This window comes from Ammospiza nelsoni, chromosome 4 (genome assembly GCF_027579445.1).
Source record: "Ammospiza nelsoni isolate bAmmNel1 chromosome 4, bAmmNel1.pri, whole genome shotgun sequence".
Taxonomy (NCBI): domain Eukaryota; kingdom Metazoa; phylum Chordata; class Aves; order Passeriformes; family Passerellidae; genus Ammospiza; species Ammospiza nelsoni.
The window spans coordinates 23,915,527-23,941,369 of NC_080636.1; the positions used below are offsets into that span (position 1 = coordinate 23,915,527).

The 25,843-nt window shown below is 38.3% G+C and overlaps 1 protein-coding gene across 2 annotated transcripts in view; it reads left to right on the plus strand.

Annotated features, from left to right (window-relative positions):
- LIMCH1 (LIM and calponin homology domains 1) overlaps window positions 1-25,843 on the plus strand; it is a 174,408-nt gene that overhangs the window by 55,380 nt on the left and 93,185 nt on the right. For both annotated transcript variants that reach the window (XM_059471429.1, XM_059471431.1), the window contains exons 2-3: window positions 8,874-8,944; window positions 19,969-20,038. In XM_059471429.1, coding sequence (XP_059327412.1) covers window positions 8,874-8,944; window positions 19,969-20,038 — 141 coding nt within the window. The remainder of the gene's footprint in view (window positions 1-8,873; window positions 8,945-19,968; window positions 20,039-25,843) is intronic.

Sequence of the window (25,843 nt, forward strand, 5' to 3'; positions counted from 1 at the left end):
TGACTGTGTGCCCTCCTAAATTCTTGTGAGTCTAGTTTTATCCATGCTTGGTAGCCAAATGTTGTTTAAAAACTGGCTTATCTGGAAAAGCATTCAGAGTGGGAACGCTTTTCTTTAACTCTGTCTCTACAGAGGCAGGGACAAAGTAGATCTACTTCCAAAGAGTTATTAATAAAGGTCTCAAAAGTATATGACTGAATTAAGGTTAACCTCCTTTCTGTAGGAAAGTGGATCATTTTTTTTCAGTCTGTGATTTTTGAAATGCACTGGTTTTCCTGTTTAGAACTACCTGCTGGTAATTCTGCAGTTTGTTTGCAAGTGGCTGCAAAACCATGGCACACAGCCCTGTTCCTGCTGCAGAATGTGCCAAGGGAGGACCCAGAGTACAGAAGAAACATCCAAGAAGTTCAGATATTGTTTTCAAAAGCGTTGTGGTTTACCTCTTCCCCTTTTATTTGAAAGGAGCAAAGTTTTGCAGAGTTGTATTGATAGCAGATAGAATTACATCTTTCGGCAGTGTTTGTATGACACGTGTATGACACGTATGAATGTCTCTATTCCCCATGGACAGTTTCCTGCTTTGCTTGCTCTGGGCTTCCAGGCTTACTGTCTGGAAAATCAAGTCTTAAATGCCTTGCTGAGCTATACTTTTATATATAGAGAGATATATATATTTAAATTGCATAGACTGTAAATGGGACACTTTACATGTGGACTTGCCTTGAAACAACTGGATGATATTAAATTTAAAAGCTTCAAGGTAGACTGGTGCCTACTGATGCTCATCATTGGCATTTCAGAAGCTTCACTGAGACCTAAGACATTGAGTATCATCTATAAATGGATGGTTAAATTTATTAATGTTTTGCTCAAGCGAACACTTAGTTCCTTCAGAAAGGGAAGCTGGTGTCTCCTACCAGACATTTTTCATTGCAAAATCTCAATAGCAGTGCTGAGCTTTGGTAGTCTCTCTGACAGTGGTTAATGACAGGCTGAAGTGCTCCTAGTGCTGGGCCCCTCTAACTTGGAGCATCTCGTATGTTTGTATTCCTGTCTCTGTGCAGCTTTAAATGTGTACAGTTTTAAAATTGTCTGCCAAGATGCACATTCCTGGCAGAAAGCAACACACTGGTGTCAAAAACTGCTTGTCCAAGAAGTAGTGCAGTGGTCTTGTAAAATATAAATGCAGTCATTAATGTAAAATAGGTTAAAGCAGTTAAAGTGGGGATTAGCAAATCTAGATACTGCAGTGATCCTATCATCTCCTACAGAGCTGTTGATCTCTTCATTGCTCTGAGGGTGAGACAAGATGTTGAGCTCAACGAGGAGTCTGCTGCCTGTGCTGTGTTTTGCTCTGCCTCTGCAGCTGTAACCGAGAGAGCTTGAAACACTTCTGATTCAGGACTGCCTGAGCTTCTGAAAGTTGGAGGAGAGAAAATAGAGAGTTTTATTAACAGATGCTTCAGTTTCAACTTATAGATGATAGCATAGCATAAATCTTGGAGGAGCAATGTTTCAAGAGCATGAGAAACCTTTTCTAGACTTATAAAAAGGAGTCAAGGGATAAAAAAAATGTCTGTTTTAATTCTTTGCTCTGTTAGACAAGGCCAGAAACCCAATTTCCTGTTCTGCTGGAAAGTTGCTAATGTAATCAACCTGAGACAAAGGAAAAAAATTCTCCTGTCCTTTGCTAAAAAACATCTTTGACTTGGTGATAAAATGTGAGGCAAATAGGTTACTAGTGGGAGAGCTACTCTGTGTTCAGTAGCCAGAGTTTGAGTAATCTCCCTTCATCAGTACTGATTCCAGCTTCAAGAAGAATTAGTTAGGGAAAACATAAGAGCTGAATCAACAGTTTCTGCTTTTGAGATTAGTTCCCTGTATACTTTTCTTTCTGTATGTAACTGAAGAGGTAAAATAAAAGGCAGTGTGAATGTTTATCTGTCCATGGAAAGCCCCAGGGGATCATACAAAAACAAAATCATGATATTTTTAATTAGCCTTTCCTTTGTCAGTGAACAGACTGCTTATTTAGCCTGGTTGGGTAAGAAAGTAAGACCTTGGGAAAGGGTGTTCATGCTAGTAATTACAAGGCATCTGCTCCTCTTCCCTTCAGAGGTGCAGGAGCTGCCATTGTGCACTGGTGCACCCTGAAGTGGGGTGGGTTGAGTAAGGCCAGACTCTCCAGACAGACAGGACTGGATTAAATGAGGGCCTTGGACTGAGGAGGTGTGTGCTTGTCTTCTGGTCTCTTGTACCTGTTGGCTTCACGTCATATGTGCTCCTCTGGTCACTGCTCCTCTGACCATGGAATCTTGTTTTTACAGAAAAGAGCAAACAGCTAAAGAATGTGTTGTTATGCTAAGATGTACCTTCTTCCAAATCCAAGTTATTTTCCCAAAATAGTGCTTCATCTTCCTTCTCCCCACTCAAAAAGTAGGATGAACACTTTACTGGTAAATCTGTGGCAAAGCCTACAATTCTCCCCTTCTTTAATTCCCATTAAAGAAAGGGATGATGGATTTCTATAAATGTTTTTAAAGGATTTTTAAATTTATTTATTTATTTTAGCAATAAAAGAGCCCTAAATTGAACAAGTGATTAAAAACACACTAGGTTGGTCTGTCATATCTGCCATCTAGTACCTAATTTTGATAACACTGAGATAAGAGTCTGGTTGCCCATAAAACAATGCAATGCCAATCTACTGACTGTCAGATACAGATTAGATGTAACAGATGACCTGATGCTAGGTGAAGCTTTCAGGGCATGTGCTGCAGCCAAGAGAAATCTGACAGAAGTAGTTTTTACGTTCCCTTCCTGCTCTTTGCTCTCTTTCTTCACAAAGTGTTCAACCTTAACTGAAATGTTTTCTGCCCCACCCCACCCCAAAGGGAAGGCTGCAATATCTGGCAATGCACCTGGAAATGTATACAAACAGCATTAGGGAAGAGAGATGAAAAGGCAGCTGATTTTACTCTATCATTAAATTTTAACACTCCCTAGCAGCTTGCCAGCCAAACAGGATTACACTACCAGATGTCCTGGCAGAAATGCGCACGGCTCTGCAAGATCATAAATCCAAGCAACGTATGGCAACCCTGCATGTTTAATACTACTGTTAGCAATGCAGAATTTCAGTGTGGAAAGCTCTGGTGCTGAGCAGGATTTAGCAAAGACAAAATCTTCCCAGACTTAGCTTTAAAGCCTTAGTAGGGTAGTAGCTGCTGGCGTGTACTACACTTTCAGTATTTCTTTTGTTGTGTCTCCTAAACAAAGTACTAACAGAGCCAGTTTGGTCTACACTTTAAATATAGGTGTCCATTCATAGAATCATGTCCTCATTAATCTGTGCAAAGGATCAGAAAAAAACCCCAGCTGTTGTGGTTTTTCCAGTTGCTGCTCCCTCCACGGAAAACAAAAGGCCGTGACTAGCATTCCTAAGTAAATAAATTGTTCCTTTAGTGAGGACTTAGAATTGAGCCCACCAAAGGGGAGTGTGTTTGTATCAGTGGATATGGTTTTTCCATGCTATATGTTGACTAAACTGTCAGCTGACCTGATTAGCAGTGTGGCAGAAGGGAATTTAAAGCAAATGGGGGAGAATATGCTATTTTATTCTATTGCTGCTAGAAGAAGTGAAATTTATATGAAATATTAAGAGTGAGTCAGGTTTTTTGTCTCATCAAAGAATAATATGAGGATGAAAAGTCAGAGGAAAAGAGAAAAAGGGACTTCAGTACAGGTAGTTAACATTGCAAATGGCAGTTAAACTTAAGTGACCGGGAAGTGGAAGACCTAAAAATAATAAGTGCTTTCTTTGCAGATTAATCTTGCTACCCAAGTGTGAAATCTCCCATCATTCTCCCATATATTCTTTAAATTTTCAAGTTCTGTATCACAGAATTTCAGGTGATTTATTGCTGGCCACATTAGTCATTCTGAGCTCATGCCGGTTTTGTCCCTGAGAGTAGAATTGCACACTAGAGATATTGTTTGCTCTTTTACTGATTTCAGTAGTAAATTACCTCAATACTGTAAAGTCTTTTGGAAGGCTTTGAGCAGAGTGCTTATCATTCAGCTTTACTGGAAGACAGGTATGTTAGATCTGTGGTTGCTGCCCCTGGAAAACTCCATTCATTCAATATTCAAGTTTCTCTGAACTAAATCAACTACCTTCCTAGTATTTGTAATAAAGCCATTCAGGACTGATTTGCATTGCTATGATTTTAGCAATTTAAATGCCTCTGTGACATAAGAGAGAAGGAACTCATGCCTAGATAATGTGTTGTGTCCACTTTTGCAGACAGAGACATTGCATGATCCATAGGTGGCTGAGCCAGGAGCCATGAAGGGTCTCCAGGCTCCATGGCACTGCCATAGCAATGCAGTGCAGTTCTGGGCTGCAAAGGTGAAGCTGACTGTGACTGGACAGGGTTGCTTGATTCAGAAATCCCTTGCTTATGTTATGTGAAAATGGAATTTAACTTGCGTATTCATCTTATTAGCTCACATGGTAACTCAGAAACAGGGAAGTAGGAATTCATTACTCTAGAGGAGCCAAATCCTGATGCCCTAAAAGCTGTTTTGCTTTTTTTGGTGGTTTGTGTTCCCTATTGCTTGTACAATCCAATGCGTTCTATATACATACCTGATTATTACAGTTAAAGCCTTACTTTTATATCTTCCTAGTTAAGTAGCAGGACCTGATTTTTTCATTTAAGAAAAAAAATTATATAGGAGAAAGTAATGGTAGCACAAAATGGAAAGGCAGCATACACACATACAAAGAAACGAACAGCTTATGAAATGCGTAGAAAATCTTCCTCTCTTTACTGTCATGCTTCATAAGCTCTCAAAAACACATAATGATAAACAAAGGCCTCTTTTTGCTGTGCCTCTAATTTTTTTACTGCATAACATGGCATTTTCAGATGTGCACATAGAAAATGAAACTAAGTGTTTTCAGAGAGTTATCCCTGATGACCAAGTGTTTATTCAACTACTTATATCTTGTTGGCCTAGATAACCTTCACTTGAGGCTAGCATCTGTTCACTAATTTGTCACCTTTTCTTTTTCACGCCCCTAAGCTGTTTTGACTCGAGAAGGTTTGCAAGCTCCATCTCAGGAAGCACCAGCAGCAATATAAAATGCAAGGAAAACAATGTAAAGTGAAGCTAAAGTTGTACAATATGGCAATGGTTAGTGGCTGGATGACAGCCATTCTTGATGATATAAATTTTGTAGCATGTGCAACTGCAAAGAACAAAAGAGTTAATCAGCAACAATGCACTATATATCAAGTGTTACTGTATGCAAATATGTATTGAAGTTGTTGTCATGAAAAACGTAAATTACTCATTTTAGGTTCATATTCTGTTGTTAAGTGACAGGGAAACTGAGAAATGCACCCAGCACTCAAATAATTGTCCTGGTTGTGATACTTGTAGCTTTTTACAGAGAGGAAAATGTAATCCAGATGATGAATAAAAATAGCACCTCCTCACATAAATGAAGCACACAGCAATAAATGTTTTGCTTCTGTTTTCTATTTTTAATTTCCAGTATGACAGGGAAATGCAGCTTTTTTTCCACTCAGCTTTATAGAAATTATTAAAGAAGTGAGAGGCTATCCTAATAATTTGCAAGATATAGTTTGTGTTTTGTCTTTGAGGTACTTTGTTCTAACTTTGCTACCCCAGCACCACAATAATTACAGTATGCTGCCGTTGCAAAGTGGATAGGGAACTCTTCCATCTATCCTGCTTCATCCTGCGCTGCCTAAGTGTGCTGGTCTCTACCAGTGAGGTGGGAAGAGTGCAAGGTGGAAGATGGAGTTATGTCTCCAAAGCATGCAAGAGGTGGCAGTCTGGAAGCCTGGCCTTGCAAAGAAAGGCCAGGTCTCAAAAGTTCTCTCAGTTAACATTTTGGGTTTTCATGTACTTTTCTTTTTTTTTTTCCTGAAGACAGCAGTCCAGAATAGAGTACCTTGCATCTTGTCATGACTGGTTTTGTGCAGGTTCAGTTCTGAACTCCAGTTCTCTGTACTATGAAAGCTGATGGGCTAAATATCTGTTCTTCCATTTTGCAGTTTACTGTACCTGGTTGCAAATGAACAATTTCCTTTTTTTCCAGTGAAGCTCAGTAGAAGCACTGCAAATGCTATCCTTTAGTCCTTGTTTTGTCAGTGTTTTTAGAACTTCATACAGCAAACTGGAGGCTTTTATTTCCTGAGATGGGAGATGAGCTAGTAAGAACTGACCACTGCTTATATCAATAACATGAACACAGTTCTGTGATGTGTGCAGATTTTTTGTGATATCATGGCAAATGCACACACTTTCATGATTACTGGAGTTTGGGTAAAGCATGCACTTTGCTATCTGGGATTCTTTGTGTGCAAATATGAGAGAGCCAGTCCTTTTGCTTGAAGTCCTTTTGTCTCCTCCTGCCCTGGATGTGCTGAACAGAGGTTATCTCAGAAATGTGCACCAGGTTGGCCCGTGGGCCTGCAGCAGTTTTTTGCGTGAGGGTATGGCCCAAAGTGGCCTCTGCAGAGAGGGAGGTGTATGTGTGTGCGTACGCCAAGCAACTGAGCTCTGGTTTCCTCTGGAAAAGGTGGATCCAGCTTCTTGCTTCTCTCAGTCCCATTTTAGGTTTATCTTTGTCATTTATCATGTCATCTTCGTGCTTATTTTTAGTTTCTAGCCTTTCTCTGTTGAACTGTTTTTACATTCTAATTGACTAAATCAGGAGACTTGTAGGTGATTAATGTTTTCCTTCTGCAGCTGCATCATCTAGAACAGGCATAAACCTTGCCATGCCTCATTTACTTCCAGTTCCTTTTCAAACAGACGTGCACTGTTCCTGGACCTTCCTTTCTTTCCTCACCTCCTTTCAATGTGTGTTGTACCTCTCACTGGATGAATTCGTGTGCCAGCTGTGCATCTGTATTTCATGATTTTATTTGTGCAGACAGAAGTAGTGTATGAAACCTTCCTACATCATCAGTAATAACAGTGATACTCATGTGACAGCTTTTGGCAGGCAGAGTCCTGAATTGTGGTAACACTTTCAATACTGCTCCCTGATAAATGAGGGTCTTCAACAAATACATAAGAAGATTGATCTCCATATCTGGGACATTTGGTCTTGAGGAGTGAAATAAGATTACTATAATTTTTCTTTAATTTTTTCACAGATAAAAAAACTACTTGGAGTCAGGCAGTTATGAAGTAGCTCTTCCCACTCCTTTCTGTACTATATCTTGTGGATGAAACAAAAGTCAGTTTTGATATGCTCCACCTATAATTCATCCTGAATGCTAAGATTTTATTGTCATGATTTTCCCTTGTCCCAGCAGATCAAGATTAGACATGTTTTACTATGTCTAGATATAGTTTAAATGGTTAAAGGTCATTTACTACAAATTACATGTGGTTTCTTCAGAGATATGAGTGCAGCACAGTGCATTGTTCTTCTTTATGCATTTGTGTAAGATACAATTGTCCACTGATGCTGTTACAATACATTTTTCAGAGTATGGGACAACTTCCTTCACATTGAGCAAAATAATATGTTTTTAATTTAGTGAAGAATTAGATTTTAGGCTTTGCATATGCATTTCAATTTAAAAAGTGTTGCTCTCTGTCCAAGACTGCCCAGCTATAACCAGCCTTTCTGAAACTGAGGTGTTTGTTAATCCTGTGGGACAGTTGCAACTTGTCAGTTTTTATAAATTGCTGTCTTTATGATAGGAAACTAGGAGGGGCAGGGTCTTGCATCTGAATATAACAGCAAGGAGAAAATAGGGACATAATGACAGATGTATCCCCAAGTTGCTGTTCTCTATGGTGGAAGCAACACCCAGAGCAAGGCTCTGCTGAAAAACTGGATGAAAGCCATGAGAACTCTTTAAGCATCCAGTAAATATTTTGCCTGGGTAAAGAGAAGACCTCCTGCAGGACAATTAAACCAGTTTTTTTTATTTGTATTGTTTCTGTTCAGTGCTTTCTAAACACAGTAACTATTTTTATATCTTTTGTGATTGTAATAAGAAGTATTCTTTACTTTTAACTGAACATATCTGTTGAGAATGATATGAGGATGAATGGCAAGACATTGTCAACACAGTAGTGAGTCATACAGGGGGGTTCAGTCATGCTTGAAGCATCCAGCACCCTCCGGTGAGATTGGGATTCCTGGAAGGTTTCTAGCTGGTCCATCCCTAAGCAGCACAGAATGGCTTAAGAGCTTGTGAGGCAAAGTGTACCTACTGGTCCAAGTGTACCAGGAGGTACAGCTTCCACTGAGTTTGTATTCTCTTCATGGTTAAATTGCTGATGTGAATTATCTTTTAATACAACTAGGAGTATTGAGGCATGTGTCTGGAGGGCTATAGCTCACACCATTGCTTTCAATTGTCTTTGCTTATTCTATAAAGATGATAAGTTAAGGGCTAAAGTTCAAGGCTCGTACAAAATGTTTAATGTGGTGCAAAAAAAGCAATAAAAATACATAGTTTGTCTAAATGCAATAGTTTTAAAATTCAAAGCACTATAAAATAAAACTTCTAAAATATTCTGAAGATTACATTGTTGTTTTTGTTTTGTCATTTTTGGTTTTTACTACTAGAAAACAGTCTGCAATTGCAGACTGCAATTGCATTGGCCGGAGCAAATACTTTGTCCTATATGTTAAATAGCTTGATGAAATGGGAAAGAGAAATGGACATTGCTTAGTCCTTTGCAAGGCCTGTAAAGCTCAAATATTCCTTATACAGCAGATGCTCTAACTGAGTATTATGAAGTGCACTTGTAAAGCTCACTCTCTAATAGATGTCGCTCTTTTGTTTCCCTCTACTCTTTTGCAGCAAGTGACCGGCAGAAGTTTTGGTGAGAAAGATTTTCGTTCTGGATTAGAAAACGGCATTCTTCTGTGTGAGTAAGTAATGCTTACAGTTTTAAGCCTTGAATACAATCTTGACTAAAGTAGAAAACAACCTTAGCTAGTATGTTCTATTGTTGATTTACTTTCGTGAGATTTGACATTGCACATAGTGGTATTTCACTGCAGTATAATTTCAGTGCCAAAGCTATTGTTATGGTGAGGGTTGAAATGTGGTTTAAAGAAAACAGGTTTTATGAAGTGCTTCCCTCACTCCACCCCTGGTTCTTAGCTGAGTTATGTAAAGCAAAAAAATATTATGTTTGTTTTTTGGTTTCCTTTTATTTAATGTTGTTAACCACAGATTGGCAAACGGTGTTCCACACCTGCCTGTGGATGTCTCTGCCACAATGAGGCGTTTTGGACCAACTCCAAGTCTGAATGCTGTCAGGAGTTAGCCATCTGAATACCATCAATACACAGCTGCTTTAATAGTTTCTGGAAAGGTTAGGTATCCTCTAAATTTTGCCTAAAGGTGTGTTTCAATGACGTGTTTTGTAATTTTTGGATGAGAGACACAAGTTAGCTTTTGCACATTTCTCTCTGTAGTTCTAATGGCTAGTTTTAGGAAGAGTCTTCCAAAACCTTGTTAAGGTTTACATGCCAAAGCTGGTGACTTCTAAGAGGAATGTGGAAATATACCCTAATGCCCTTAGCCCTGTGAAAATCAGGTTGTCAGGCATTTGGGAGAATCTGTTGATCTGAATCACCTGTATGGACCAATTTCTTTCCCCGGATATGCAGGATTGTCACTGAAGTTGATAAAACTCTCTTTGCACACCAGAATGATGAAGCTTGTGCAAAACTGAATCCATACTTATGAAGGAGATCTCCTGAGATGTGTAGCTGGACGATTGCAGCTATTGGTAAAGTTTTATACTCTTACAGGTACTTGAACTTGGAAGCTGTTTTCAGCAGTGGAGTTGAGCTAATATCCTGTAACTCAGCTCTAGGTAGCTTACCATAGATCTGAAACCTACTTGTGTAAATACTGTTATATGTCTCACTGGTGTCATTAATCAGACAGCTTGAACTTTAGCTTTTAAAGGTGAAAAAATATAAAGGAAATGATGTGATCTATTTTGATTGCAGTTGCGTGTCTTTGCTGAGGAGTGGCTTTGGGAGGAGGGAAGTAGTTGTTATTGTTGATCTCAAGTTGTGTAACTCAGAAGGAGCATACCCTCTTTGTATTTAAGGGTTGCTTCTCACACAAAATCTCTCTCCTCTGTGTGTTGAAGGGAAGTGATGTGTGCTGAATCACTTCTCAGTGCTCTTTGAATGTTAAGGTTGAATTGTGTTGCATGAAAAGCAAGGGCTGTGTATTTCAAGATTAGATTGTAATCTTATCTGCAAGTAAGCAGAGGTAGTCTGATTTAAATACTGTAAATCTTTGAGATGGAAGGCTTAACTAACTAATGTTTTGCTAATGAGACCAATAAATATGTATTTCTTAGAAGGTTGTGAGCTCCAGTCATAACCAGGTCAAGGGGCAGCACTTGGTTATACTATATAACTGTTCTGTGATATTGGGCAAATTGCTTGTCCTCATTTACCACTTGTGGATCAGTGCAAATCAGCCTGAAGGAATCTGTCTCCTCAGCCTCAAATATTAAAAGCCATGAAGTTTGTATTGCTCTTGGTTAGCAAGCTATGGCTAGTGTGTAAAACTCTGTTAGGTTAATGTGTTAATGAGAAAGTCACCAAATTGGTCTTGATGACAAACGAACTATAGCACCAGCAGTAGAAGTGTACTCCTCACTGGTTCCAAGCCCACTGTAAAAATAGAGAACTTAAAAGAAATTTTTGGGTCTAACACTGAAAGCTTCCAGAGTATCTTCAAAAAGTACTTCGGCAAGTGAAGCACTGACAGTTAATTTTTTATCTGTTGCTCAGTGAAGAACACTGTAAAGCTGCCACAAGCAATACTGTCTTTCTAGACAGTACCTTTACTAATAGCTAGTAACTGTCTTTCTAGACAGTAACTTTACCAAGCTGCTTTTTTTGACTTATTGGAAAATTACCAGGCTACCTAATGAGAAAAATGTAATGGTATACAAGCTTTCTCATCACTCCTTGTCAGTCTGCTGTGCTTTCATTGCAGCTGACTTCAACAAGTAGATGAAAACCTGATCTAAGATAACTTCAGAAGATAAGAAATAAATGATAGCTGTCTTGGTTTCTGAAGATGGAAGTACTCATTGTTTTTGGTCAGGTTTTATCTGATTTGTTGAAGGTTTAGAGAAAAGCAAGCTTACCTATGTTTTTACCCACAGGACAGTACTCACTGCAAGGGGCATTAACTGACAGCTCATAGCCAGACACTTGTGTGGGTGAAGTCCATGTGAATGTGGAATAGCTGTGCTTAACTTCTGTGTGACTGTTTCAGGGTTTTCCTCACCTGTTGTATTTTGTGAGGAAGACTGAAAGCAAGCTTGGGCTCTGAGGAATCCCAGCAGCTAGAGGACTGGAAGCTGCTGTCCGGAGTAGGGACACAGTCAGCATGCCTTGAATGTCCCAAACATATCTCAAGCTACCTTCTGGCTTTGCAGGTGTTTTGCAGAAGGGAACGAGGATGTTACCATGCCAGAGTCCATTCCCCAAAGACTCTGGTCTGTGCAAAAGGGTGGAGTGGGAATCTCTGTCTCTGTAGCAGGATTGTTTGACCCTTATATACAGTAATGCCAGGCCTGCCTCCACTTGATCCCAATTTCGATGTCCTAGACAGCCTACAGACACAAGCAGCTACAGACATCACTACACTGGTTATAAATGATTCATTCACATCTAGCAACAATCCACATACTTTAATAAATGAAAATGAATGCAACTGTGCAATGCCAAAAGCTCAGGCTCTTGGGATGAATGGGTTGTGGAGCAGTGCAAATGTGTATGCCTGCCACAGGAGCCTGCAAGCCTTGCACCTGCCTCTCTGGTGCTGTTTGTGCTGTGGCATTTCGATCTGGCCTCTGTACGAACTTTATCGCTTGACGCACTCAGCTGAGAGCTGAGGGGCATATTTAAACAATGCAGGATGCCATAAAGCAACAAGTCAACAGATGAGAGCAACACAAGCCCTTTATTCTTTCTGGCTGTTGGAAAGCCCACTTGTGCAGTTGCCCAGACAGTGGTGACTCTAATTGTTCACTCAGCTGTGCTGAGAAGCCAGTGACTATGACTTCTGTTTGTCTGAAATGAGTTCATGTTTTTTTAACATAGCTCTCTGACATCAGTGCAGATGGTGATTTCAGCAGGGATATAATAGCTATATAGGCAGAGGCAGTTCTTTCTCTGTTCATGCTTTGTGAATTAAATTCTCATATGAAAAGACTGAAGAGTTCTGCATGGGTGGGCAAATATGCCTTCCTGGGGTCATGGTTGAAAGTTATATGATGCAGGAATACAACACCAGTAGCAGGAATATAATTGGAAATCCCCTATTGCTTCTCCGGCACATGTTCAATTTTTTTTCTCCCTTGTTACATAGCTTTCATGTTTAGGTTTGACCCAGATATCATAAGAAGCTAGAGGATTAATCAGAAATAAATTAGATCTGGTTGTGCAATGCTTAGGTCTTCCTATTCTATGGATTCAGACATCTGAATGAAGGTTGACTGCCAAAAAAAGTGCATATCCTGTCTCTCTGTCTGCTCTGCTGGTCTGGGCAGTTCTGTTGTGTTTTTTAAAACAGCAGTTAAGGAAGTCAAGGTTCCTTTTATTTCTAACCATGCAACAATTTCTATAAATAAGTTTAAAAATTATTGCAAGAAGAAAAAATGCATGTCTTGATGCAACCTTGACCTGTTGTTTCTGCTCTAATATCCTTGCAAATACATTTTCATTGTTTTTGCCCTTACTCTTGCTGCCAACCTCCCCATGTCGAGCTCTGCTACTGCAGGATTCCTTCCTTCATGTTAGGTATTTGGTAGTTAAAGACATCTCTGTAGGGATGTGAGACTTCAAAAATTTGAGTTAATTGCTTGCTTTGATATGATTATCCAAACAGGATATATATCCAATCTAAGAACTTCTGACATGCAATTGGAATCATATTTTCTCTCAAGCTTTCTCTGGAATCAAGTAATCCTGTCAGCCTGAAAGTTTGTATTAGTAGTAATGAGATTCTAATGTCAGGAACAGGACCAGACCATAAAGAAGAATAACAGCAACAATTGGGATATGGATCCTGGGCACAAGACCTTAAACAATGAACTAAAACAGTTGGATATTAGCAGAAATTATTTGGCTTTGCAGTAGAGTCTAACAACATCATGATTGTGTGTAATACCTTGAGTTCTGTATGTAGAACATTTTAACTGCATGTCTGGTTTATGTATGTATTAAAATCAATTTATAGCAGTACATGCACGCAAAATAAATCTGATTTTTCTCAAGCATGAAAGTTCTAATAAATATTTCACTGCATATCATACACGTAAAAAAATGAAAAAATACTAACTGTATGTGGTTAAAGATGGATGTCACTTTCCTGTGCAGTTCTGGAAACCAACTTAGGAGCAGTTTCCTGAAGTCTTCTGGGTTTTTTAGGAAGTTATTTTATCTATTAGCACGTGGCATTATGTAACTTCGTAATATGTGCAAAAACTATGATTGTTCTTTGAAACTATGCTTATTCTTTGACTCTGTAATTTTTATCTTGTTTTTTGAAAGAGGAAATACAAAGATGTTATTGTGTTTTTAAGTTATCTTGGTAAAATTGTGTGTGTACAGTGAACTAAAAAAAAGTACACTTTGTACACTTTAGCTGCTGTAGGGTAATATATAGGAAAGGCACTTCTGCTGTGCATACTTGGAATAAATACTCTTAAAAAGTACAAGAAAGTTTTTAGATTTTACTTTTAAATAAAAAAGGTGATAAATTAGTAATGCACATAGATTACTTTAATAATATTTAAAGCAAATATGATAAGTTACTATAAATCTGAGCAAACTGAAGGTGATTATGACCAAGAATTACTTAAAGGAATTTATAATTTATTCTGTCATGATAATTATTTTCTTCCACAAGTAAGAAATCCCCTTAGCTTGTGTTCTTCATGTTGATGGTGATGAATGAGCTGCATTTTCTCATCCTGGTTCTGGTGCATCTGACCAAGCCTTGAGCTGACATAAGTGCAGTTGTCAACAAGGTCTGGCCGTGGGCCAGATCAGCACAAGTGTAATGCTGTGGAATAATAAAACTGTTGTGCTCTGAGTCAGTGGCACTGTGAGGTATGTAGAACAGCCTTTGCTGTTTATATGGTGTTTCAGTCCTTCTTCTTGCAAGTTAATGTCACTTATGTCATCTGGTAGGGGAAAACAAATAGTCTTTGTAGGTGATAGGGTTTTTCAGATATATCATTCTAATTGTCTGTCAGTACTATGGGCCTGGCATCAGTTCAGCACTTGGCTGTGTCGTGAACAGTGGAGAAGTCAGTGGATGCCCCCAGCCCTCATGCTTAATTACTATTTTGCTTGCCTTTTCTGTTCTTGGAAATCAAGAAGGTATTTGAGTTTCATAGGCATATTTCAAGTTTTGAGTGGGACCCATGCTTTGAGGTGAGAAGGAATTGATATTTTCCTGTGGTTTTCGGGCTCCATGCTGTAAAGCCAAAACATCATCAGCATCATGAATTTGGCATGTTGCCAGGTTTGAGAGATGGGCCCCAAGGCTCATTATGCATTAAGATTTAGGTTCATGTGAGGACATTTGAAATAGTTTTATACGAATACGGAGTCCTTAATCTGTAAATTTTATTGCTGTTTCATAATGAAGAGCTATTTATTAATATAGTTTAGATGAGGGGCCAAAGGTAACATAAACCGTAATGCTAAGCCTGTGATGAGAAGAGGGGAATAGATAGTGAGGGGCATGCTTAAACAGGGAGAATGACCTCTCCTTGTATTTATGTTTAAAAATGCAAAAATGCATTTTTGCAGACTGAATAGTAGAGCTTTTTCACTGATGCTTGGTTTGACAGAGCAAGAGAGGAGACTGTGGAGCACTGATCCACTCAAAAGGAGTGTTGCTTAAATGCAAGGCAAAGTAATCCTGTGAAAAGTTTCAGCTTTTCAAGAGTGTATGTTTAAGAAAGCATATTTAGCAGTTTTAGAATGCACATCCATGACCATTGCTACTTAGTGTAAAAACTATGCATGAATTGTAAATTTATAGGTGCATGACATACTCTTCACATCATCAGTCCTTGTGATTGAAAGTTGTATATAAACAGCTTGTGAAGTTACTTTCTTCCCTTTTGCCTTTCTTGAGCTGTTTGCAAGGCCTCTATTTTGTTCATATTTTTAGTTTTTGGCAGACCAAGACTAATGCAGTCCTGTGTTTGGAATATTGTTTTCTCAATACTACATATTTGCATAGGTCTTTATTAACATTTTACATATTAGACTGGACCGTGAGCCCTTCATAAGACAAAGGCAGTTCTGTCCTGCTTGTTAAAAAAACACCTTGTTCATCTGATTCTAAATAAATGATGTCAGGGGCATCATTAGCAATCACTCAAGAATGTTTTCCCAAAAATATTTTTGTGACCTCAGGAACATGTTTATATTTTGAAACTTCTTAGCCATGTCTTTTGCAACAAAATATTTTGGCTTTTCATTATTCACTGTTTCAAGGTGATTTGTTCATCTTTAAGACTAATAGTGGATTTTTCTGTCCTTTTAAAATATTTGGGGGCATTTTGGAGCTGCTACTAGACCATGAGTTAAAAATATGTGGATACTGGAGCTGTCTAGGCTAATAATTATCAAGTGCTGAAAGACTGCTTGTTTGAATGTAAATCTGTAAAACTTGATTTGAAGGGAGAAATCTCTCTGTGAAGGTTTACTGTGGATAGAATTTCCTGAATTCTCAAATATGAAATGCCCTTTGACTTTTAGATCAGATTATTAGTCAGCTTTTCTTTTTAGGAATATGATCTGTTACTTAAGCAAAGAGCTCTGTTGGATACCTCTCCCTCCAGCCTGGATTGATCTGTGAACACACATCACTTCAGCCTTTCTTTTCTTCTTATTCTCTGAAGATGCTTCTCATCCATTTCCTCCTAGAACTGAGGTCTTTTTGGAGGCTGGGTTTGGACAGCCATCCTCTGAATATTTTTGTAACTGACGCTTTCTTGCAAGAATTTCATGGGCAGCTTATAGGTGCTTTTCATTAGATCTTTTATCAACTGTTGCCTGAAACGTCTTCTCTTCCTGGCAGAAGTTTTTCAAATTCTTAACTCATGATAAAAAACCCCCGGAAGGTCTAATAAATTAGTCACAGAGTGGCTAGCACTGATTTCAGCTTGTCTGTCCAGCTATGGAGATACCTTATCTTCTGGAATGCCAAGCCTTGGGGACAGCATGAGTAGAGCCTTGATTCTTCCTGTAGCTATGAGAGCTGGTTTTTATCAGGGGAAGGAAGTGACCTAGCATCTCCCTATGCTGGGACTAGAGAGCTTTCCACTTCCATCATGCCCTGTTGTTTCTATAAGGTGGTAGGCCAGGTCTAAGGTTTTAGCTTCTATGCAGTGTCTTACTGTGCACCAAGCCAGCTCCTGGCATAGGGGAAAGGGAGGATGAGTGTCTGGTTGCTCCAGGGGAGATTTAGATTGGATATTAGAAAAAATTTTCTCACCGAAAAGGTTGTAAGGCATTAGACCAGGCTGCCCAGGAAGTGATTGAGTTACCATCCCCAGCAGTGCTGACTTAACAGCTGGACTTGGTCGTCTTTGAGGTCTTTTCCAACCTTGATTACTCTATGTTAGACTGAAAATTGCAAGAGAACTTTGAGAAGAACAGAGGGTTGTTCTGACTCAGCCCAGGTGCATAAGTGCTAGAGGTGGTGAACAGAAATCCCCACAGAAAGCTTGAAGGGTCTGAGAGGGGGTCATGCATGTATGTAGAGACTTGGGTTTTGTACATGGAGCCTGAAAATTCATAGTTGTATCCTGGTTTGGATTATTGATTTTTGGGCATTTGGTGGGATTGTTTGGCTCAAAATGTGCGAAGGATTAGGATTAGGACTGGGGAAGAGGGCACAGGCTGGAGCTGTAGATGCCAGAGGAAGATATGTGGTGCAGATTTTCTCTCCTGAAAACTCTTTAACTAGGACATGGCTGGGGACAGAAGGCCCAGGGCAGGCAAATCCTTTGGTTAGGATTGGTGGGGCAAGAAAGTGTGGGACTGCAGTTGTCAGGGGCTCCTAGGAGAAGGTGCGAGTTAGTGGATTTTGTTCACCTGCAGAGTCTGTCCCTTGGGCAATGGCCAAGGATCTTGTGCCAGGTCCCCAGTGCAAAATGGTGATCTGTCTTGTTTGCTCAGTATTTCAACAGAAACCCACAGAGCTGATAAAATTTTACATACCTAGACACGTGCTCTATGAAAGTCTGAATTGGCACAGAAAATTTAGTTTGTGTATAGAGGCCTATGGCAGAAGACGTATATTTAGTGGATTTTTGAGAAGCTGGGATGGACACTAACTGTGAGAGTGAGGGCGACCATTGAGACCCTGCACAAACAGCACAACTTTTCAGCTGGCTTGGTAGCAGAGCAAGCTTACACCACTCAAAGTTTTGGCATCTGGATTGTTGCTCTAGATGAGGCAATAAGTCAGAAGCAGACAGTCTGCTCTGGAAGAAACATCCCTTTGACATATTCTGCAGCAAGCAAGTCCTGGGGGGTTTGGTGCCAGACTGCTTAGAAATGCTTCTAATAGGAGAGAAACTTTTTAATAATAATTTTAATTCCTTCCTCAGGCTTTACCATCTTGCCCCATCCAATTTCCTCTCTCTTCAGCCTCAAAATGGTGACCTAAAATGTTGTTTGTTCTCTACTCCTTTCCTTCCTCTCAATTTATCCTTCTCCTGTATTTCACAGGGAAGTCTGTACAAGCCATTTTGAAGATTTATTCAGAATGGGTTTTGGCATTTGAGGTTTCCAATAAGAACTCTTTATTTTGCTTTCTATTATTGCCTATGACTTTTAATCTGCACCTGCAATATTGGTTATGGTGCTGATGCATTCATGTTTGAGTAATAAAGAAAATGGGATGCTTTAGCTAATACATTCTTTTTTTCCTGAAACTGAATAGGCAGACTGAGGATTAAAACTACAAGAGAGCTACAGTATTTGGAAAGAAGTCCTCTGGCAAAAAAAAAAAAAAAATATCTTAAATTGCCTGGTGTAGCAGCTAAATGGAAAATAGTAGTTTTATAAAGTTGCTGCTCTGTGAGGTTAAAAGGTACCATAGTATCTTCTGGGGAAAAAAAAAAGTAATTCTTTTTCCATCTGTGAAATAAAATAAGGATAGAGTTCTAGAGGATAGGCAGTTCTTTTATTGGTGTTCTCTTAATCTAATGGGGAAAAGTGATTATTTTGTAAATAAAAGTATAATAATTCATTTGGTTTTAGGACATTTTTGTTAGATTCTACCTTAAACAGAAGAGGAATAGTACAGCCATCTCTATGAGCTTGGGTTACAGAGTTTTTAACTTCAAGAATATTTTAAAAATACCCCCAACTCCCAAAAGTATCATTCCTATTTGTTTTGATGCTACTCCCAATAGAGGATGGTGTTGGAGATGTGGGAACTTCAAGAATATAATAACATGCATACAATTTTGGACAAGTGGAACAAAAGCATTGCTAACTATGATTAGAAGAAAGTGAGAATCTCCCACTCTGCTCCCCTGTTGTGGCCAAGTGATTGCAGAAACCCAACCTATATACTGTTTCAGGGAGACACAAAGGGAAAGAGGTGAGGAAAAGTGATCACTTCAATGTTCATAAAGCCAGATGTTCACTACAGGAGGGATGAAAACCTTCATGGACTTTTAAACTGCCACAGTCCTAAGGAATCAAGCAACAAATAATGTGCCACAGTGTAGAGATGGCTCTTGGTGGAGCTCTGAGCAGTGGCACACTGCCTGTTATCCTAACTCAGAAGTAGGAAGTTGAAAACCATCACAGACTGTTAGCTTTAGTTGAAAGTAATGTTCTTCTCATTTGGATAAACTTTTCAGGAGCACCTCTGAAATATTAAATATGAATAATTTTACTACCACAACAAGCTGCCAGAGGAGTCTTCTCTTGAATGGAGACCATGTCAGCCCAAAATGAGGTTCCTCTGTTCCTCTGTTCTAATTTTCAGAGAGTTTTAAATTTAAACCGACATCATTTTTTTCCTTCAAAGGTCTTGAATTGATGATTTTCTTCCCAGTGGATGGAACTGGTTGAATTTTTCTTTGGATAAAAAGCATTATGGTTTTCTGTTGGGGGAAGAGTGGTGAAGACACAGTGTTTGTTGCAACAGGATTTTACAATTAAAATTCCCCACTTTTAGAGGCTTGGTCATTTTTTTGAGTATTGTAACAATGAGCCATGTCAGCACATCTCATAGCATGCTCATGGGTGGTGAGGAACTTGGATTTGGAGAGTTGCTAATCTTTAGACACTGAACAGTGCTCAGCTGTGGTATCACTAGTGTTTTCATGATGAGATGGGAGGTTTATGAATTCCCTTTTTATTTGTCTTCTCTCATTTATGATTTATGGGGCCCTCCGTTCAACACAATATATGGAAGAATGGCATTTAATTTGAAGTTTAATATGAAAAAAAATAGACAGGCCACCCATAAAGTGTACATCTTTTCTCACTTTCCTGCAGTGCAGAAACTGCCATAGCTGGATGCCTTCTAGGTTTCTGCTCTCAGGCCCTTCTAGGCATGATCTGCCTGTACACAGGTAAGGCAGGCTGATGTGTCAAAATTCACCCAGAGTCTGTCTGGGTCACTGATGTGATCTAGATCAATTTAGAATTTAAAATAAATACTATTGTGTTACTGTGCTGTGGATATTCTCCATTTCAGTGATCAAATTTGGGTGTCCATATATGTTTTCAGAAGGGAGAAAGGGGAGATTCTTTTTTTCTAGTCACACTGAAATCCTTATATACTGGGGAAAATGTTTGACAATTTGGATTTCATGACTTTCCACTCATAAAATATTCCTTTCTCATAACAGGTTGCTGAATGCGATAAAGCCAGGGTTGGTAAAAAAGATCAACAGACTACCGACCCCCATTGCAGGTTTGGTGAGTATATCAAATGGAGGAAAATGTTTCAGTCCTACTTTTTGCACCTTGACATTGACTATGGGATTCATAAAGCAGTTATTTTTGTAATTTGAACTCTTCTAGCCTAGTAAACTCAGACAGTCCCTCTGAAATTGGAATGCTCTGTGTAGTCACCTTAAGACCTTTCAGTCTTTTTTTTCCAGAAGTAGGCAGTATTCAAGTGTCAGGGTATATTTTTAGAGGAAGATGATCTTCTTGGTTATATATCACCTCTCAGTTGTGGCACTAGCTTTAGAAAAACTGGAATGCATGCATTAGAAGCCACCTTCACAAAAAGATAGTTTTTGGAAAGGAAGAAAACTGTACTTGTATATTTTGTCTCATTTTCCCTCTCCCCAGAATACCATAGTCTGCAGATAACATTCATTCTGGGACTATCTAGGGAGCTGTTTCATGTTGACTTTAAGGGCAGACCAAAATTTGTCCAGACTCTGTTTAAGCAAGGAAGACCACAGAGGATGTGCTGACAGCTCATGGGCTGCCAGGAGCGCTGGGTGCTCAGGGGGTCACCTCAAATGGTGGCACAATCCTGTGCTTGCTGGTGGGGCAGAAGGTGGGAGTGGGTCTAAAAGGATTAGCCACATAGAAATATGGCTGTACTGATTTTACCTTCAGCTGTAATTGGGAATAAAGGGTCCTTGAGCACGTGGAAGGTAGCCATCCTCTATTTAGACTCATCATGTGCATACATGGTTCCTTTGTGTTCTGGCAGCGTTCTTATTGTGGTGTATACAAGATTCAGAATATATTACTTGTTGATACTAGCTGAAGTTAAGGTTTCTTTGTACAAACAACACTAAAAAGTTTCAGTGTATCAGAAACCATGTTACATTTGCTGTTAAATTAGCTCTACAATGCTGTTGCATAGCCTTTGAGACTGGGTCTATCAACATGTAGATTGACAAGGCTATTTCTGCATGAATACCGCCTGGTAGAATCTCATTTTTGATCCCCACCAACCTTTCTCTGAAGTTTCCTTGAGTGCCTTTCTTTTGCCTCTAAAACCCATCTAGTTTTATTCCTTTGCTGTCCTATTTGAAAGGAATATTTGATATAAACAGCTGAAAAAAGTACCAGTAGTGCAGTTTTCTTTTCCTTGGCTCGCGTTCAGGAAAGACTCAATTTTTGTTATGACTGTTTTAAGAAGATTATATTGAATTACACTGTTTTTTTTCCTTATTCATATGTAAAATCCCAATGGTAAGGTGGTTATAGTAGGAAGGACATAGAAAAAAGTCATTATGTGTGTGTATTTTTCACATTCCTTGAGATAGAGCTCTCTTGCAAGATGTGTATCTATAAAGCATCATAAAAAAAGAAGTTTTCAGGCTACTAATGATCCAGTAAATCTTTTTTTTTTTTGTGTTGTAAAGTCACTTTATTACCTCTGTACCTGTGTCCTCTGATTTCCTTTAGTAACTGCTTTTCTAAGTATTTTTTCCTAATAAATAATTAGGCTATTTCAAAAGTTCACTGTTTGAGTTATTGAACATTACCAATGAATGTTTTAATGTACTGTTCTGTGAATGAATTGCTCCAAACAAAGCAATCAAAATTTCCCCTTGCTTTCCAAGACATCTGGTTCCATACCTGCTGACTTTTGTTGCCATTTGTAGTTACAGTGGTGAGTAAGTGGCTGCTTTAAGGACTGCATGTGAATTAAAAGGATCAAGTGTTCTATCTAGTCTGTTATGCTTATTTATGGTGTATTATTTAAAAGTACAACCATCAGGGGTGTATTTGAGCACAGGGTGTATCCTTTTCTTTTCACTAACCTGCACCATGCCTATGTATCTGAAAAAGAAATTAAAATATTGACACTATGGTCCAGAAGCAGTTATACCTCCCAGGTAGTATGACCCTACATGTGAGACATTCCCTTATTAGTTGCCAATTTTTCTTTATTATCTTAGTTTTGGTTGGCTTGACATACTAAATGGTTACTTCTTTCCAGTTATTTCACCCCAGTGAGTGTGATTTCCTCAGGTACAAGTAGAAATGCTGTGAAAGCTTCAGTACCTTTTCTTCCTTGCATGAGATACATGCTTTTAAATCCTAGATTCTGCTTCTGCCTAAAAAGTGTAATTGAGTTACTGTAACAGAATTAATTTCTTTCCTGTATCTGATAGAATAAGTTTTTATTTCACTAGGAGAGACAATAGGTATGTTTTCTTTTATACACAGTAGGAGCAAAAACTTATGAGTAATTGTGGAGTACTCAAAGTGCCTTTTGTTTCATCCTTAACCTCTAGAGACACAAACAGTTGTATATTATGTAGCTCTACAGAATGTCTACTTGACTCTAATTCTCAAATGATAGTCTATTTTTCTCCTTTGTTATGGTAAGGAAAAATTAGGAAGTGTCCTTTATTGAAGGAAAATAACAGTAAACTTGAAGCCCATATCAGACACATGCTGAAGTGTTCACTTTGAAGTATTATCAGGTGTAACAATTTTGCCTATATTTCATGTTTGAGTGACTTCTCACAACACTTCTGTAAGTATTATGTATAACTGGTTCAGTGTTGACAGACTGAATTCTTCAAATCTTTCCTGGCATTTAAAACTAGATGAATCTTCAGTTACTCTGAAATTCTGACCAGTGACTTGCTCATGTATTTTAAGAGGGAATAATTTATTTGCAGATCTTGCAGACCAGAACACCAGTCATTTAAGTAAAATTTATCAGTTATTGTGCTGTGGTGTTAAAGTAAGAACTCAAGGATCTGAATACCACCATACTTAGCACAGGCTGTATAAATACACAAAGATGATCTTTGTCTAGTTGCAAGTCTAAGTCAGGATGTGGATTGTATGCAGCATTACATATAGAATTACATATGTTCAGCTTGGCAGGCTTGTTTGTAACTTGCTTTGATCTCCAGAAGTGCCGACTGCTTCTGTTATCACAGCAAAAATGATACATTGCTTTAATGAAAGAAAATGTAGGACCACAGCTTTGGTATTCAGACTTACAGTATTAAATCTGATGAAGTGTTTTATCATTCTTGTTCAGTATTCATTCATCCTGAAAGCTTATGCTCCCACCAAAAAGTAAATTCACAAAGCATTTAAAGAACATATTAGGCCTAGGTAGGAGTAGCAGAAGAAATTTTCTCATGTGAAAAAATTGATACTGAGCATCTTTGTTCTAAGACTGTCAGGTTTCTAGAACCATCATTTAATGTATTTATTTGTAGAAGGCTGGAGAAGTGTTTTGGCTAAGTATTAAAAAACATCGGGAGCTGCAGAAGACTTGCAAAGGTGTATTAGAGTACAATGAATATAATACAACTTTTACAAAACCAGCAATTTTTTTGAGTGAGTTGCTGTTGGTTTCAATTTTGTATGATATCCACAGTGAATACAACTAATTTTTAAGGTTTCTACTAATTGTAATTTTGTACCTCTAGACCTTATTATCTATTCTATGAAAAATTACCAGCATCACCGTAGATAAGGTTTGCTCTATAATACTAACTACTGTATGTTGACTTTATTTTTCCCTTAAAAATATTCCAGCTTTTGCTTCCTGTCCCTGAATAATGTCACTCTGTGAGAAAATAAAAGGCTTCTGCCTTATCTTTTGTTTGACAGGATTTAGGGGAGTTTATAGCATTACTTCAGTTCCTTGAACAATCCCCACAGGAGCTCAGACACTTACTTCAGAGGCTGTGTGAATGATTCTCACATATAATAGGAGGAAGTAGTGAAGACAAAGATGGAGAGATGAACTTTAGCTTGGATCTTGGCTCATGTTTCAGCACTACTGCATAAAAGATCTGTTTACTGTGGCATCCAGTTTTCAGTTTGTTTATGGTCCTTAACTTTGTGACATATGTATGATATAGCACTGGAAAAAATAGACTTGCAGGAGTCACCTGGTTGCATGGTTACTGCACCAAGATGAACGGAGGCAGAATGTGCTGCTTAAGAAAGCTTGTTCCTTTGAAAGCAGGGTTGGGTTTTTTTCCCTCATTATTTTCCCAGGAAGTTTCTTTTGGCAAAGTGTTCTCTGAGAGCTTGCTATTACCCTTAATAAGAGCAGCTATCTGTCTGCTGGTGCTGGTAGCTTGTTCTTATGCTGTAATATTGCACAAATTGTAAGTTTGGGGTTTTTCACTTATATGTTATTTCAAGGAAATGTTGTCCTTATGTTAGCTTTCAGGAGTTTGAGCTACTAATTAAGTTCAGCAAATGAGATCTTGTTTCTTCATGCAGGTATGAACCTCAAAATAAAATTACAAGACCCAAATACAGTATAGTGTGTCTCACACAGTTAAAAATAATTAGCAAAGATAGATACACAAAACATTAACCAACATGCATTATTTTTATCACTCTCTTCATTCATACCTCGTTACTAAATTTTTTTTAAGAATTATTGTCTTGGTTTTTTTCTTTTAAATTTGTCACTCTTCCTTTAGTTCTAGTTCTTTCTAGAAAAAGCCTGCTCCTATTGTAATATATAGAGTCATAATATATGATAGTTTCTGTTTTCTTGCTTTGTACTACTACTATTCTCTGCTGAACATATTCATTTCCCATCACAATTGTATTCATAAAAAAGTCTTGCTGTGTAAGTTGTTGTACATGTGAAGTAAACAGAAGCAAAATTTCCTGTCTATCTAAAAACAATAAGTTCTTGGCATTCACATTCCAAAAGCATTCTTGTGAGTGTTGATGTACAACAAAGTGTCACCAGCATAGCAAAATACTGTGCAAACCATTCTGCCATGTTTTCTGTGGATCTTCCTTGCTAAATAGTAATTGGTTTCTCTACACTTCTTGTGCCTGCTTTCAGTTCTGAAATCTGAATGCTTGACGAATGCAATATTTAAGATCTAGCCAGTAGTTGAGAGCAGCACTGTGTGCTTTGGCTCATCACATAGTGTACTACATAATGAATCTCTTTACTAAAGCAAGACTATCCTTAAAAAAAATAATGGTTAGTAGCATGTCCTTGTATTCTTTATGTTGTTTGGGTTTTTTACTTCCCTAGCTTTCTAGACTGCCTTCAAATTGATTTTCCATTTAAACTTTCTTGCCTTGGGTGTCATCTGAGCTGGACAGAATTACCTTATGAAATTCCTGTTAAATGAATTTAGCTGTACGTTGTATTCATAAACATTTCTAAGTTACACAAAGAGTATAAAAGCAAACTAACAGGTGTTTCTTAAGCACATTGTTTGCAAACAAAGTCTGTGTAGAACAATCTGCAGTGAAGTTGTAGCTAATTCATTGCAGAAGAGGAAAACAGTCATCAGTTCAAATTTGGCAGGAAGCACAGAAAAAGCAGTATCGGGGGGAAAATGAGAAGCAAACAAATAAAACTCAAAAATTTATATGGAAATTCAGCTATTTTTCTTTTAAAAACTGAATTGAAGGGTTTTATTGCTTCCAATTAACCATACAAATGCTGTCCTGGAAGCATTGCTCTCCTGCCATTTAAACTAGTATTGCAAATGGAAAATACAATGCTGGCATCTCATTTAGTATTTTATTGATTAAAATGGCTGTGCTTACTCTGGTGTGTTTGGTTTGGTTCCAAGCTCTCAAACATTTGATGCTGGAAATGAATAATTGATCTGATAGCAAATGTACTGGAGACATATTCCACTGCTTCACTTGGGTTCAGCCTGTGTTGCCTGGCTGCCAAGTTGTACTATAATCTGATGTATGCATGCAAGAGAGGCTGAAATAATAGGAAATTAATAAAAGGCATGTACTATAGAAAAATAAACAAACAAAACAAAGGGAGGT